The 17,448-nt window shown below is 43.3% G+C and overlaps 1 protein-coding gene across 4 annotated transcripts in view; it reads left to right on the top strand.

Annotated features, from left to right (window-relative positions):
• JADE2 (jade family PHD finger 2) overlaps positions 1 to 17,448 on the top strand; it is a 353,612-nt gene that overhangs the window by 245,689 nt on the left and 90,475 nt on the right. For all 4 annotated transcript variants that reach the window (XM_075344470.1, XM_075344469.1, XM_075344472.1 and 1 more), the window contains exon 7: positions 13,665 to 13,832. In XM_075344470.1, the coding sequence (XP_075200585.1) occupies positions 13,665 to 13,832 (168 nt within the window). The remainder of the gene's footprint in view (positions 1 to 13,664; positions 13,833 to 17,448) is intronic.

The raw sequence follows: 17,448 nt of genomic DNA, 5'->3' as shown, positions 1-17,448 counted from the left end.
ATTTTAGCCATGTATATTTGACTGAAATGCTACAGTGTTTCAGAGAAAAGCATACTTTAAAAGACACCAAGGACCGTGCCGTATGGGTGACTAGTTGGACAGGTGGATTCCCGGCAGCTTCTGCCTGTCCGCTCCCCTGGAATGTCCGATTTCTCCCTGTATGCATGTATAGGGAGAGATCTGTCAGTCACTAGGCAGGGAGAAGTCACCAGGGACCCGCCTGTCTGAGAAGTCTCTTGTGCAGCTTAGCCCCCGGCAGTATGTAAAGTATATTTTTTTCTGAAACGCCACAGCATTTCAGAGTCAAACATATATAAGGCTGAAATCATGCAGCCAGCCCATGGATCGGGCAGCCTGTATCTGCTGTCCATTACCGTTTAAGTGCGATAATCTTCTGTGACAAGTTAACAAGTGTGTAGTAAAGCCTGATAACCATTGCTAAATCTGTCTGTTCTCTGGTCTTCTATTAATGTATATTATTATCAGCCTTAGCAAATGTATATAGATAATCTGTACAAAACTGGTACCCATTAATGACTTGGTATGTCCTTCTGAGTTTCTGCCTACTTTTTCTTAAAGGCATTGCTTCAGATCATCTTTGATTGAGAAACTCAATTGCTCCTTGCAAGGGTTAAAAGTGCAAACTCAGAGGCTGCTGCTGTGACGCTAGTCAATACTCATGGACAAGCCATGAGGCACGGTAGTCAAACATTCCACATTGGTATACCAAGAGAGTACGGAGTAAACAAAGGGCAAAGACAAAGGCGTAGTCAGGTAATGGTCCAAGGTCAGAATACCATGAAGATAGCAAATGGGCTAGGCAAACGAGGTCCAAGGTCAGGCAGCAAAAGGTCAACAAACAGAGCACAGGAATAAAAGACAAAGCACCACCAAGCAAATGCTACGATTGGCAATGATCTAAGACTATAGGCCACTTTACACGCAACGACATCGCTAACGAGATGTCATTGGGGTCACGGAATTCGTGACGCACATCCGGCCTCGTTAGCGACGTCGTTGCGTGTGAAACACACTAACGACCGTTAACGATCAAAATTACTTACCTTATCGTTGATCGTTGACACGTAATAATCCTAGTTATCGTTGCTGTTGCAGGACGCAGGTTGTTCGTCGTTCCTGCGGCAGCACACATCGCTATGTGTGACACCGCAGGAACAAGGAACATCACCGTACCTGCGGCTGCCAGCAATGAGGAAGGAAGGAGGTGGGCGGGATGTTACGCCCGCTCATCTCCGTCCCTCCGCTTCTATTGGGTGGCCGCTTAGTGACGTCTCTGTGACGCCACACGAACCTCCCCCTTAGAAAGGAGGCAGTTCGCCGGCTACAGCGACGTCGCCAGGCAGGTAAGTACGTGTGATCTTTCCTAGTGATGTTGTGCGCCACGGGCAGCGATTTGCCCGTGACGCACAACCGACGGGGGCGGGTACGTTCACCAGCGACATTGCTAGCGATGTCGCTGTGTGTAAAGTGGCCTTAACTGTTCAGCTAAATAGCTGAGCAATTACAGAGAACTGGGAACACCAGGAGAAGCCTAGCACCACCCAATCTAAGACTGGACGGCTGACAGATCACAGCCCAGCAATAGATTGATTGGCAGTTATCACTCACCAAACTGACTGCTCCGCTGTTACTGTCTTTCCTCTGTTGTGGACAGGTTGTGGGTCAGAATCTCACTTTATATTGTGAGACTCTGTTGATTAAATTGATTCCATTTCCTTTGGGGAGGAGAGGGTTCATGTCAGTTTAGCTTCTAGCAGCTCCTGACTCCTGGTTTCCGGTTGGGTCCACGCCCAGGTTCTATAAATACCCTCTACTTCCACCAGAGGGTGCCGGTTATTTTCATTCATTCGGAATCTTGGCCAGGAGGAGAAAGGAGCTGGATTAACCCTCTCTCAGAAATTCACTTTGTGGGCTGCAGCATTGGTGCTTGCTGCAGCATTTCAAGGTGCGCTGTTTGGATGTTACCCAGTAGTTTATTTTATTCCCCCCCCTTTTATGTTGTTTCCCCATGTGCATTTTTGGTGGCTCCTTTGTGTGTGGTTGCCGAGTTCTTGTCATTGTTACCCCTGTTTTGTCTTTATTTGTGGGTGGGGTTGTTTACTTCCGTTCTTGTCCCTTTCCCACTGGTGGTGGGTTGTAGTGTGGGGTCTTACCATCCGGAACATGGACATGAACAAGGGCTCAGGTTGGGGGCCCGGACTTCCCTACCTTCAATAGTACCTCCAAGTGTTAGGGTGAGCGCAGCAACCTCAACATCAGCCTTAGGGCCAGTATAGGTTTCCCTGTGTTCACTTGTCACCTGTGACATAATAACCAATCCAACTTTTTCTGTAGCGCCCTTAGGGTTCAGGTAGCTGCTTTGGCTCAGCTTTTGCAGACCCTGTCACAGGAGGTGGTTGAGATGTATGCATGGTCTGTTGGTAACTAGTCAGACGGTGCCTGAACCTAAGGTTGCCCTCCCAGACAGGCTTTCTGGGAGGTGCAACAAGTTTTAAATTTTTGAGGATGCATACAGGCTTTATTTTAAGCTCCGCCCTCATTCATTCAGGAGTGAGGAATAGCAGTGGGGTTTGTAGAAGATCCCCTGACCTGGGCCTTTTCTTGACCAGCCAATTCTGTTGCCTTGCGGTCAGTAGACAAGTTTTTTGCAGCTTTAGCTTTAGTCTGTGTGGATCCTGACAGCGTCTCCCTTGCGGAATTCCATCTTCGCAGTCCCCAGGAGGAGGTCCCACTGTTACGGCTGGATGAACCTATACGGGTTGGTGGGGATTCCCTTCGTGCTAAGTCACCTATGGTTCGCCGTGGGATGGGGGCATGCTTTTTATGTGGTCACAAGGACCATTATTTTGGGGATTGTCCATCTGTCTCCAATAGGACGTCATCTGTCCTTAAGCCACATTCCCCTGGTCGTATGGAGGAAGACGACCAGAGCATGTATATTTACTCCATTATCCCCTCTTTGCCAGACCAGGATTTTCTGATGTCTACAGAGGATTCCTTTCCTTCTCCTCAGGTATTACCTGAGTGTAAGGTTACTAAACCCCCAGACAGTCTGGAGGAGGACAGTCTGGGCATATATATCTCCTCTCTTACACCTGTCTCTTCTTCCAGGGTCTCTAAGGCTCATGTAGATTGAGGGTAAAGCATCCATCTCCTCAGGTTTATCTTAGGCCTCGGTGTCCTCCCCGTAGTGGTGGTCAGATGGGGGTGGCCATGATACCTGAGAGAATGACTTTGCAGTCAGGGTGTTTGCCAGTTTCCAAACGTATGCTTGGTAATAAACGTCCAGGTCCATACCTGTGTGTGAATCAGCTTCTATGGGTGTCCACTAGTAACATCTCGTGGAGGATTGCGTCCAGGGTTTGAGGCTGTAGGAGGCTGGGTCCGTATCGTGATGCGGACATTATTTGGGCTTAACCCATAGTGTTTTTTTCAGGTCAGCGCTTAGGATATGTGTGGTGTCTTTGCAGCCCGCATGCGTTTCTGGTAAGGGTCTCTTCACACAGGAGGTGAACAGCAGGTTGTATGGCTTCCATCTTGAGAGTCAGAAGCCCTCTCTTTTAAGGAGGGGTAATGTCACGGTCTTTCCTCTGTTGCAGAGTTTTGTGACAGGTTGTGGGTCCCTATCTCTTTTTATCTTGTGGGACTCTGCTGATTAATTGGATTCCTTTTCATTTGGGGAGGAGAGGATTAATGTCAGTTTACCTTCCAGCAGCTCCTGACTCCTGGTCAGGTGTTTCTGGTTGGGACCACGCCCAGGTCTTATAAATATGCTCTACATCCAACAGAGGGTGCCGGTTATTTTCATTCATTTGGAATCTTGGCCAGGAAGAGAAAGGAGCTGGATTAAGCCTCTCTCAGAGACTCGCTTTGTGGGCTGCAGCATTAATGCAGGCTGCAGCATTTGTAGGTGTGCTGGTTGTACGGTATGGATGTTTCCCAGTAGTCTATTTTCTTTCCCCCCTTTTACGTTGTTTCCCCTTGTGCACTTTTAGTGGGTCCCTTGTGTGTGGTTGTCGTTGTTACCCTTGTTTTGTCTTTATTTGTCGGTGGAGTGTTTACTTCTATTCTTGTTTCTTCCCCTGGATGGTGGGTTGTGGCGGGGGTTATTACCATCCGGGGGTCAAGGACAGGAGATAGGGCATAGGTTGGGGGCCCGGATCTCCCTACCTTCAAGGGTACCTCCGGGTGTTAGGGTGAGCGCAGGGGCCTCAGCCTTAGGGTCAGTATAGGTTTCCCTGTATTCTATTGTCACCCGTGACATCTGCATGCCCCTGTACTAGATTAGATGACTGAGCTGTTACTCACCAAACTGACAGCTCGGCCTTGATTCCTTAGTGCAGCAAAACAGTCACTCACAGAGCGGAGGAAACGCGACAGCTGCCTTCTTGTTTTAGCAGGGACAGTTCTATTGTTACAGGACACCATGCTACTCTAAGAACTTTTGCAATTTGCACCCGATTTAAAAATTACTTCCTTAATCTTTGATTCTGGTTAGTTTGCGTGAGCGATCAAAGACCGTGCATGCTTTGTTGTAAAATTAAGTTCTTCTTAGAAAACATTTCACTCTTCCAGAATGCAGTGCGATAGAGATGATTGCGCTTTAGAATCTCCGCTATGTTGTTGGAGGTGTGTCGGTCAACAGACTGTCGATAGATAGCAGTTTGTATGCTTAGCAATGCAACTCTGATTGTTATGATTTAGGGACCGAGGAGGATCAAAAAATGCAAAATCCCAAAAAGGTAACAGAGTGTCTGGAAAATTAACGGACTGCAGACCTAATCCTGACACACAACTAAGGGGTACTTTGCACGCTGCAACATCGCTAGCAGATGCTAGCGATGCCGAGCGCGATAGTACCCACCCCCGTCGCACATGCGATATCTTGTGATAGCTGCCGTAGCGAACATTATCGCTAATAATGTTTGCTACGGCAGCTTCACACGTACTTACCTGCCCTGCGACGTCGCTCTGGCCGGCAACCCGCCTCCTTCCTAAGGGGGCGGGCCGTGCGGCGTCACAGCGACGTCACACGGCAGGCGGCCAATAGAAGCGGAGGGGCGGAGATGAGCGGGACATAAACATCCCGCCCACCTCCTTCCTTCCGCATAGCCGGTGGAGGCAGGTAAGGAGATGTTCCTCGCTCCTGCGGCTTCACACACAGCGATGTGTGCTGCCGCAGGAACGAGGAACAACATTGTATCTCCTATTGGTGCGACATTATGAAAATGACCGCTACACAGATCACCGATTTACAACGCTTTTGCGATCGTTGATCGGCGCATCTAGGCTTTACACTTTGCGACGTCGTTACCGGCGCCGGATGTGCGTTACTTTCGATTTGATCCCGACGATCTCGCAGTAGCGATGTTGCAACGTGCAAAGTACCCCTAAGAGTAGCCATGGGGGCGTGCCTACGATGACCTGGACAACTCGACAAAGCCGGAGAACTAAATAATCTCACAAACAGAAATATAAGAAAGCTAATCTGCCTCGGAGTAGTCCCCAAAGATAGATAGTCCCCCACATGTAAAGGCTACGGTGATATAGAAAAATAAAATAGAAAACCTGAAAAGACAGATTCAGCAAAGGTGAGGCCCAAACTATATTTATAGGAAAGAGCAACTGTCTGCAGCCGTAAAAACACTAATATATACCAGCACTACTGATATGGAAAAATCCTGAGGTCACACAACCTCTCCCCCACTGTACCAGCACTCAGATGTTGCTGGGATCCAAAAACACTAATACAGATGAGGGACTAAATTAATACCAAGCATGAAAAACACAAACCTTGCAGAATCATGGAGCTAAGTATACAGACACTCCCAGCAGGGAATGATCCCATTCCACCACGAACTCCACACAGACCAAATAGGAATCATGCATTAGTATCAAAGCAGAAAAAGCAACAAGAAAGTAGAAAACAAACAGCAGAGGGACAAAGACCACTTATCTGAGAGTAGTTCTGGAACTGAGCAGAGCTGGTTACAGAATGTCCTAAACAGACAGGCTAAACCCACAGGAGCAATTGACCACCGGCAAGTAACAAGAGTAAGCTACTAAGTTAAAGAGCCCAATCTGACCCTGATTGCCAGTCCTCTGCAGGTGTGTCACTTTCATTCCACACATCAATTGCCAGTCCTCTGCAGGTGTGTCACTTTCATTCCACACATCAACTGCACCACCAGCACTGACCACAAGAGGGAGCCCCAAACTGGAAAACGTATTCACAACATCTGGGCTATAATACAAGATGCATTGCAGCTAAAACTAAGATTAGATGCAATGTAAAAATCTAGGCATTGTATCCAAAAAAGTGATTGAATCTTGTATGTCGTACTTTACATTGATTTAGCATTGTGGCCTATGAGTCATATAATTGATGTATGAGTAAAGTGCCTTTAGTATAGGTCTCTAAAGACACATTTTCTGTAAATTACTTGTAAACTCTGATCTATGTTACATTATATATAAGCTTTAGAAATCTCTTTTTGAGCAGATAATATGAAGTCATTCTGCCATTTGTACCCTTGAATCCTGTAAAAATGTTATGAGTGTGTTGTATGTGTATTCAAAGTGCCTTACAAAATGATATTGTTTTCTGTAAGCCACTTCAGTTCATTTTGTCATTTGCCATCACACATTATTATGTAGGTTAATTGAGCTATAAACCAGAGCTAAACCTTACTTTCACCTGCCGTAATGAGAAAAGTTAATTCTGTCCATATATCCGTTTGCCTGATCTACTCGACTCTACTCGGGTGACATAATCTCAGTTTTTATTACTTTTCAAATGTATTTTTCCAATTGCTTGTAGACAGCTAGAATTCTAAATAAGAAAGTCTTGACCATGCTAAAACCATAAGAACGTGACATGGCCAGGATCTGTGCAGCACTTTGCTGCACATTTTTATATTTCTGGTGATCTGGCCTTCATAAAAATTAGTGGTATAATCACCTAAAGTCGTTTGAAGTCAGAAAGTAAAAAAACAAGCAATGATTTCCTATCCTGCATATTCTGTTGCAGAACTTTTCTTCTTCCGAACATCAACTCTATTCATCTGAATTAGTTACCAATTTAAAAAAAGACACTCGCAAACGTTTCGGCAACAAAATCTGCCACAAATTTGTAACTAGTGAACATGTATAGCCCTATTAGTGTCCAATGCAGTAATGTTCTCATGCACTGATACAACAATAAATCCTCTAGACACGCATCAAGAATATGACTATTATTAAGTAATCAATATCAAAATGAAAGTTCAGTTTGTTTGTAGGACCACGTTTCACTGCAATTATTACAGCAAGTCTTTTGGGGTATGGATCTACCAGCTTTGTGTGCCTAGAGGCTGGATGGTTTGGCCATTCTTCTTTGCAAAATAACTCTAGCTCCGTGAGGATGGAATTGGGAGTGTCTGTAAACTCCAGTTTTCAAGTCTTGCCATAGATCTTCAATGTGAATTAGGTCTGGACTTTGACTGGGCCATTGAAACACAAAACTATAGTTTGATCTAAACCATCCATTGTAGCTCTGGCAATATTAGGGTCATTATTGTGCTGGTAGGTGAACCTATGCCCCAGTCTCAATTTTTTTGCCGCTTCTAACAGGTTTTTCTACAGAATTACCCTGTATTTAGCTCCTTTTATCTTCCAATCTGCTCTTCCCAACTTCCCTGTTCCTGCTGAAGAAAAACATCCCCACAGCATGATGCTGCCACCACCATGTTTGATGGCAGGAATGGTGTTCTCAGCGTGATGTGCAGTGTTAGTTTTCCACCACACATAGCGCTTTGCATGTAGCATTTTGAGAACTGGAGACCAGCTCCTACTGACATAATGACAGTGGATTACTGGGATGATGACCTGGTTAGAGACTGTATAAACCCAGTTTTGATTATGTTTCCACTATACAAACTTCTGTGGATCTTTTACATGAAAGTGTATTTGTCATTTATGGTGACTTTCCAAAATAAACTTTTAAATTTTAAAAGGAATAACAATTTTTATGACTATTCTGACTTACATTCTACATTTTCGCACGTTTTAACTCTGTGGGCTCTATGTCTGTTACAATTGTCTCTGAGCTAGTGGGTAGAGATTTCTGCTATAATTTCTTCAACACACTCCTGTTTCGTTGTAGACCATCTTCAGAATGTATGTATGTATGTAGCACATGTTCAGCAGTAACATCAGCCGTGTGGAAGACATTATATTCCAGTACTTAGCACTGTCACTGTTAATATAAGTTTGGGATTGTATACAACATTTAAAGGGTTTTCCACTACATTTAAATTAAAGCTCATTTAGGCTCAGGGGTTGTAATAAAGAAAAACTGTGCTAATCTCCCTGAAGAGTATGGCGCCTCCAGCTGTGTCTCCCTATGGAATTGAGCCATTATATCCGGAGAGAGGCGTCACCAGCCAATCAGTGGTACAGTTAGTTCATAAAATTCCTTCACACAGCGATTTTTATTGACTCAGATGGTGACATCCTCCAGATAACATGAACAAATGTAATTCACAGTATGACTAACTGAACTGAAGAGAAGTATACCATTAATTTCCAGATAGAAGGAACCATTAAATATGGTAATACAAGGTAATTTATATACATATATACACACTCCTGAAAATTGAGATTGCAACACAAGGCAAGACATGCCATAAGGCCAAGCAAATTGAGCAAGTAGCAGGTGTCGCTAAGATCTGCAAAATAAGAAATTTTCTAGCACCTAGCTCCACTATGTGGAAGAGATATGAAGCCCAGATTAAACCCAAAATACTTTTTAGCGTCATGATACTTCAAAAATCAAATCATGTGTTGTGGGATAATTGTGTCTCCAGTTTGTCGACATCCCAGATATTGCCAGTTGTCACAAACTAAGAGGGACAAGATCCTTGCACTTAGAGACTTTGGTTAATCATTTTGACAGATTGCTATTCACTTAGGCGTAGATGTCAGCACTATTCAACATTGCGTGTACCACTGGTTGGAACGAAAACGACAAACTGGAACGACCGCAAGAGGTGCACAAATACAAATCTCTACGTGGACAGGTTGGAAGGCTTCAGTGTATACACAAACCACAAGAAGGCGTTCGCAAGACATTGGTGTATGAGCCATATGTCAAGCCACAGGAGTTCCATTGACTTAATTGTGCAGAGCAAAAAGGCAGTTGAGACTGGAACAAAAGTCTATCTTCTTTAGCAACATGTCCTGCTTTTGCAATCATAGCCGGAGATTGTTCAGGAGATCGCATGATCAGTGTCATGAAGAGGCCTTCACAAGAGCATGTCACATTGGTGCTACTCTCAATATTATGGTATGGGGGGGGGCATAAGATACAGTAACCGCACCCTATAGTCTTTGTTCCAGGTACTCTAACAGCTCAACATTACATTGATTTGGTTGAGGAATTAATGTGACTGCCATCTTTTTTTCAAAATGTCCCAAAAGCTCTTTTTCAACACAACAACGCCAGGCTGTATGTTGCCTGTGTCTCTTTGAGCAACCTGTGTGGCCTATACAATCTACATGGCCTACAACATCTTCGGACATTTCACCCACCAAGCACATCTGGGACATCAATTTGTTGGCAACTGCAAAGGAAGCTGCCAGGCGCAGATCAGGATGCCCAAGTGCACTCAGTGTAGCAGAACATTCCTCATACAACCATTAATAACCTCATTGATAGCATACCAAAGTGCGTGTATTTCCGTTCTTGGCTTTCATACTCAATACTGAATTAATCAAGATATTTTGTACATTTTATTTTAATTTTTTCATCATTGCATATCCGTAAGCGTTGCGCATATAGTACGGGGGCACACCCCCTTTCATCATTGTTTCCTGACAGCAGCCGCAGAAGTGGCAATTTACAAGCATGGCTCAGTTAAACCAGTACTGTTAGAAGGAATGGGCCCAAATTCCTACCAACTATTGTGAGAAGCTTGTGGAAGGAGATCCAAAGCGTTTCACCCAAGTCATACAGTTTAAGGGCAATGGTACCAAATACTAATGAAATGTTTGTAAACATTTGACTTTGCAGAAGTAATAAAAATGCCTTAAATATTCCCTCTCATCATTCTGGCATTTGGCAAATATACTGTAAATAATTTTTGTAATCCTAATTGACCTAAAATGGGAAAGGACACAAGACGTGTATATAGCAGGAACAATGTCCGGATAGAAAAAGAATGGAGGTTAGGTGGTCAAGATGTAAAGTGCTTATAGTGACAATGTAATACAGGATGATGGCCAATAGGTGCATCAAACGAGCTACAGCGATAATGTAGTAACAGGCCAAATGTAAAAAGCAATTCCCTAGACAATCATGAAAGCAAACCTCAGGGAGACCAACTCTAATAGTATTTACCCATATATGAATGTGCCCTGTGCCGGTCCATGCGCCCCAAATACAGCATCAAACTGGTAGGAACCTCTATCATGCATCACTGTTGTGTTTCGACAGTCATTGCTGTAGTGTTCTTTAGCCTTTTAGAGAACATACTGACTTCTGTTACTGCCAAAAGTTGACCTGAAGTCCAGAGCACATGCAGCCATTTTTCTGTACCCTAGTTACTATGTTTTTGTGCATAGTTGAGTTCCTTGGCATGTTTCCATGTATGTTTTTTGGCCGCAACTCCTCCATGAAGACCATTTCTGGGCAGACGTCTACTAACAGTAGAAGGGTGTAGCTTGGTTGGACTGGTTATTGTCAGTTTTGAGCTGATGGCATTGCTGGACATCTTCCAGTTTCTAAGTGAAATAACAATGATTTGTCTTTCATCTGGTGCACTAGGTTTCCTTGGACAACCAAAGAGTCTGAAAAACACATCTGTTTTTATTTCAGTAAATGATTGTGTTTCAACCCATGTGAAAATGATGATCATGATCACTTCCTTGGTGTAATTGTCTATAATCCTACAAAGTCCCTGATTTATTTATTTATTTATTTTTTAAAGCTAAGGGTGGTCAAACCAAATAATGATTTGATTTAGATTTCTCTTTTGTTCATTCACTTTGCACCTTGTTAACCGATAAAAATAAAAAAATAACACTAGAGATGAACAAATTTGAGTGGAATTTAATTTTTCTTGGAGTTTACAGAAACTCCCATTCTTTACAATATGGATTTTTTGCAATTCGCTGTGCACAAATTCAGCAAAACAGTTGACAACTGGTTGAGATTTGGCATTTAGCTAAACCATATAAGGACAGTAAAATGTAAAAAAATAAAGAAATCATGCTCACTCATTTGCTGCCCGACATCTAGCCCTTTATGCGTCGTCTTTTTGCTGTCGCCAATAGCTTCTACTTAAACATCTGACATCCCTATGCGCCGTTGCGATGAAAATCATGACGTGCATTCCCTGAGGAGCTGACTTCGCTTCAGGCAGTACACTTTTTGATGATGAGATGTGTTCTATAACCAGTGCCTTAACTATAGTCCAATGGACCCCTGTGCAAAATGTAGACTTGGGCCCATACTACAGTACGTGATGGTCAGAAGTATGGGTTATTGCAGCATTCTACACCCTAAAAAGACATACGGTAGGTGTTCAACCCCAATGTAATATTGTCCTCCATCCTGGCCTCTTCCTATAATCAAGTCTTCCATCGTGGGTCCCTTCATGTGATATTTAAATCCTAGATCCAAGCACTCCCAATAGCGTGAAAACAAGAATTTATTTTACAGTGCAGTAAGTTCACTAATGGGTCAATACACTTTTATATATACTTTATTCATGACATGCCTCCTTCCTGTAATAATGTCCTCTGTCGTGGTCCCCATCTTCTAGTAATGTTCCCCATCATAGGCCCATTCTTGTAATAATGTTCCCTGTCCTGACCCCTTCCTGTGGTCATGGACCACTTGCTGTGATAATGGCCTGCCCCCCATCCTGTAAGAAATGCACCTTCCTATAATATTGTCCACATCCTGGACTATATCTTGTAAGAAATGTTCATCGTCCGGGACCCCTTCCTATAATAACGTCCCCATCCTGTAAGAAATGTTCTTAGATTAGTTTATTAAGCTTGTCTTTCTTAATGCAATTACAATTTTCTATATTCAATGTTTAGATATTATAGCATTTCAGAGTGTAGTTGTATTTTTTTTTTTTGTTATATTGACTAGTTGGCTCTGCTTGCACCTGTTTACACTTGTCTTATTCTTGGAGGTGCTGCTCAATTTTTTTAAATATTTGTAGTACACTCCTTTTTGAATGAGCACTCCTCCCATCAGCATAACGCCTTTCTAATTAGAACTGGATCCTGCCTGCCCTTTAAAATTGTAGGCTTTGAGCCCAGGTAGAGGCATATAAGGTTAGGGTCCCCACAAAGGGGTACGGTCTTGTCACTGGCTGTTGGGCTCTCATGAATTGGCCAATTTGTGCGCCAAGTACCTCATTTTTTAACATAGTTTCTATAGCAGTACTATAATTCCAATTTTGTATATTCATTGTTTGCGTATTATAACATTTCAGAGTGCAGCTGTATTTTTGGGGGGTTATATTACACTTGTCTTTCTGCCTTGTCTGTGATTCCACTTAATAGAAAGCAGCTGCATCATATGTATATGTTTCTCCACCTCTCTCTTACTCTGCTCCACTCCTCTCCATAGACTTCAATAAGCAGCTGTAATCTGATCCTTCAGTAGTGTGATTTTTATTATTTTAGTGTAAACAGTGTAAACTGAGTGTAAGAGGGAGGCGGTTCAGTGAGTCAAAAGTGAAGAAAAAAAGCATATTTATCTGTTGTTATATTGCGAATTTTTTTTATATTTGCTTGTACTGTTAATAAAGGCAAAGTAAAAGAACCGTGATAAAAGAATCATAACTATGTAAATCATCATCTAATTTAACTTCACATAATATTTAAAGGGAACTAATCACCAGGATTTCTGTATATAACCTAAAGCCAGTGCTATACTGGCACTATCAGGCTGATTCTACACATACCTGTAGTGGTCAGCTCGGATATTTAGGTTTTGAAATCCAAGAAAGTAAAGTTAATAAAATCAGCAGCTTCTTGAGTGACAGCAGCTGAGGATCAAATATCTGAGGGCGTAATAATAGTTATCCCCTCACCCTGTTAGAATTAGCATAAGCATTACCATCAACTTAAATTTTGAATTGCAGGACCTGTGCTGAGGTCAACCCACGTAACCAGCAAGGGCGGGTCCTCAGGAAACAAAGCTGATACCAGGAAGCAAATTTTTCTGTTTTCTGAGGCCCCACCCCTTCTGGAAACATGAGTATGACCTTATACAGGTCCTGCAAGTGAAAAAGTGAATTGAATCGATAGTAAAAAAGTTATGCTGATACCCCCCCCCAGCTGCTGTCACTCAAGAAGCTGCTGATTTTATAAACTTTACTTTCTTGGATTTCAAAACCTAAACATCCGAGCTGAGCACTACAGGTATGTATTGAATCAGTCTGATAGTGCCAGTATCGCACTGGCTTTAGGTTATATACGAAAATCCTGATGATTGGTTCCCTTTAAAAGGTTAAGATACAGAAAAACAGTTACCTCAATCTTATAGCTACACCTGATTTATCGTTTTTTATAATTTAATTACAATGTATTTTTCCATGTGTTAAACTAAAAATTATCCATTGATATTTTTGGTTCTCCAGGCTTGCTATGGAATTCTGAAAGTTCCCACAGGAAACTGGTTGTGCCGGTCTTGTGCACTTGGCGTTCAAGCAAAATGTTTGCTTTGCCCAAAGAGAGGAGGAGCTCTGAAGCCTACGAGAAGTGGGACGAAATGGGTCCACGTTAGTTGTGCCTTATGGATACCTGAAGTAAGTAATTGAAAACTGTATTTTTGCTTTAGGGCGCTTTCACACTTGCGTTGAACGGCATCCGTTGCTATCCGCCGCCTTGAGGAATTACGGTAACCGTTGCAGGAAACAGTTTATAGCTCCTAGACTTCTATTAGCTATGGATAGCAACGGATGGTCTTGCGTTGCATCCGCCCTGCGGTGCATCAGTTGTTTTGTCGCTGACCATCAGTGACCGTTGGGCGGAGGGAACACTGAATGTAGCGTTTTTTTGTTGCTGTAAAAAAACACACTCCGCAGGATTCCGTTGGGATCCGTTACGAGGCATAATGAATGTCTATGGTGCTGGATTCCGTCGCCATGTGTTTGGCGACGGATTCCAGTGCAGGATTCCGTCACGTTCTACTGAGCATGTCCAGCAGAACTTTCTAAATCGTTTAAAAGCACTCCTGGCCTCTCTCTCTCTCTCTGTCGCTCAGTCGGTCTATCTCGGTCTCTAGCTCTCTGTCGGTCTGTCTCTCTCTCTCGCTGTTGGTCTGTCTCTCCCTCTCTCCCCCTCTCTCATACTCACCGATCACCGTCGCGGAACTGCACGGCTGTCACACTTCTCTGGCGGCTTCTCCTCTGTTGAAAATGCCGGCCGCTCATTATTCCATTTAGTATTCACTGCTTCCCCCGCCCACCGGCGCCTATGATTGGTTGCAGTGAGAGACGCCACCACGCTTAGTGACAGCTGTCTCACGGCAACCAATCACAGCCGCCGGTGGACGGGTCTATATCGTGCAGTCCAATAAATAAATAATTAATTTAAAAAAACGACGTGCGGTCCCCCCCAATTTTGATACCAGCCAAGGTAAAGCCACACGGCTGAAGGCTGGTATTCTCAGGACGGGGAGCTCCATGTTATGGGGAGCCCCCCAGCCGAAAAATATCAGCTAGCAGCCGCCCGGAATTGCCGCATCCATTAGATGTGACAGTCCCGGGACTCTACCCGGCTCATCCCGAATTGCCCTGGTGCGGTGGCAATCTGGGTAATAAGGAGTTAACGGCAGCAGCCTATAGCTGCCACTAAGTCCTAGGTTAATCATGGCAGGCGTCTATGGGACTTCCACAATGATTAACCTGTAATTGAAAGTAAATAAACACATACACCCGAAAAAATACTTTATTTGGAATAAAAGATAAAAAAACACCCTCTTTCACCACTTTATTAATCCCCAAATACCCCTCCAGGTCCGGCGTAATCCACACGAGGTCCCGCGACGCATCCAGCTCTACTACATGAAGCTGACAGGAGCGGCCGTAGAACACCGTCGCTCTCTGTCAGCTCCAGGCAGCAACTGAAGTGAGTCGCGCTGTCAGCGGGGACGTCACTGAGGTAGTGTGTGTGTGGTGATGATGAGAGCGGTAGTGACGGGGTGTGTGCGGTGATGATGATGGCGGCGGTAGTGCCAGGGTGTGTGCAGTGATGATGGTGGGTGCGGTAGTGCCGGGGTGTGTGAAGTGGTGATTGGGGCTCTCTCTCGGCTTAACGCAATGCGTTATTTCACAGGAATCCGTTGCCTTTATATCACACTATTTACAACGCATCTGTCACATGCATCACACAACGCATTGTGACGGATGCCGTTCAACGCAAGTGTGAAAGCGCCCTTGGATTGCTTATAATGTTAATCTACATTTCACTACACAATTTTTTTATGTCTACTAATTTTCTTAGTATTTGCTTTAACCCCTTAATGTCCTGATTGTACATTTTCATCACTTGTAGAGTCTGAGCGGGCTCAGGAGCAGAGGCTGCTCTATAGCAGGCAGAGACTGCCTGTGTTTAACAACCATCATTTTCCTCTAACAGCAGTGACTGGAGATGTCTAATCATTAAAATGCATTTTAATGCTGCTGCCAATCACTGACATAGCAGCTGGGGCCCTCTGAAAGCCCACATACCCACCATCTAAATCCTACTTCATAGAAGATCATAAGTTTTACAATACATTGTAACCCTGCAGTATATAGAATGTGCAATCAAACCATCACAGGATCTAGTCCTCTACGTTGACTAAAATATAAGTTAAACAAACAAGAATAAAAACTAAGTTTAAATTACCCCCCTCTTTCCCCATTGAAAAATGTAAAAAAAAACTATTTGGAATCGTCGGATCTAATCATTTTCCATCTATTGGAATATAAAATTATATACAACGTAATATTAAATGGAAAACTATTTTTCGATCATCCCATTGTCCACAAAAAATACAATTAACAGCGATCAAAACAAAATGGTATCAATAAAATCTACAGCTCAGTGTGCAAAAACATGCCTCACGCAGGTGATTTAACCCCTTCAGCCCCCGGGCACTTTCCGTTTTTGCGTTTTTGTTTTTTGCTCCCCTTCTTCCGAGAGGTGTAACTTTTTTATTTTTCCATCAATCTTGCCATATGAGGGCTTCTTTTTTGCGGAACGAGTTGTACTTTTAAATGAAACCATAAGTTTTACCATGTAGTGTACTGGAAAACGGCAAAAAAATTCCAAGTGCGGAAAAATTGCAAAAAAAGTGTGATAGTACAATAGTTTTTGGGATATTTTATTCACTGTGTTCACTGTATAGTAAAACTGAGGTATCTATGTGATGCCTCAGGTCGGTGCGAGTTTGTAGACACCAAACATGTATAGGTTTACTTGTATCTAAGGGGTTAAAAAAAATTCACAAGCTTGTCCAAAAAAAGTGGCGCACGTTTTGCGCCATTTTCCAAAACCCGTAGCGTTCTCATTTTTCAGGATCTGAGGCTCATTAATGGCTTATTTTTTGCGTCTCGACCTGACTTTTTAACGGTACCATTTTTGCGCAGATGCTACGTTTTGATCGCCTGTTATTGTATTTTGCGCAAAATTTGCGGTGACCAAAAACGTAATTTTGGCGTTAGGAATTTTTTTGCCGCTACGCCGTTTACTGATCAGATTAATTGATTTTATATTTTGATAGATCGGGCATTTCTGAACACGGCGATACCAAATATGTGTATATTTTTTATTTTTTTAACCCTTTAATTTTCAATGGGGTGAAAGGGGGGTGATTTGAACTTTTAGGTTTTTATTTTTTTTTTTTACTTTTTTTTTTTTTTTTATTTTACTAGTCCTCCTAGGGGGCTATAGCGATCAGCAATCCGATCGCTCTGCACTATCTGCAGATCTCAGCTACAGAGCTGAGAACTGCAGATTTGCTGCTTTACTTTCAATGCCGGCTGTATTCCGGCATTGAGAGGAAAACTGTGGAAAAGGAAGCGCAATAGGGTCTTACCCCAATATATATAGGGTGAAGCAAAGAATAATCCTACTCACCAATTCGGGTTGTGACAGTCACAACACCTATAGCAGCATGTAACACCAAGTCCCGGCAGCGGTCCCCATGAGGCAGATAACAGAGAGTAGTAGAGAATGGGTTTCACAGCCGCGCCAAAAGACTACTCAAAGTCTACTAGTCTTTTGGCGCGGCTGTGAAACCCATTCTCTACTACTCTCTGTTATCGGCATTGAGAGGAAGTGAGTCATGTTGGCTACAGGCGTCATCACATGACCCTGTGCTACCATGGCAACCATCGAAAGTCACGTGATCATGTCACGTGACTTCCGGTGGGG

The sequence above is a fragment of the Anomaloglossus baeobatrachus genome, chromosome 4 (assembly GCF_048569485.1).
Source record: "Anomaloglossus baeobatrachus isolate aAnoBae1 chromosome 4, aAnoBae1.hap1, whole genome shotgun sequence".
Taxonomy (NCBI): domain Eukaryota; kingdom Metazoa; phylum Chordata; class Amphibia; order Anura; family Aromobatidae; genus Anomaloglossus; species Anomaloglossus baeobatrachus.
Note: the sequence above shows the minus strand (reverse complement) of the source record. Positions and strands in the feature narration are given on the sequence as shown.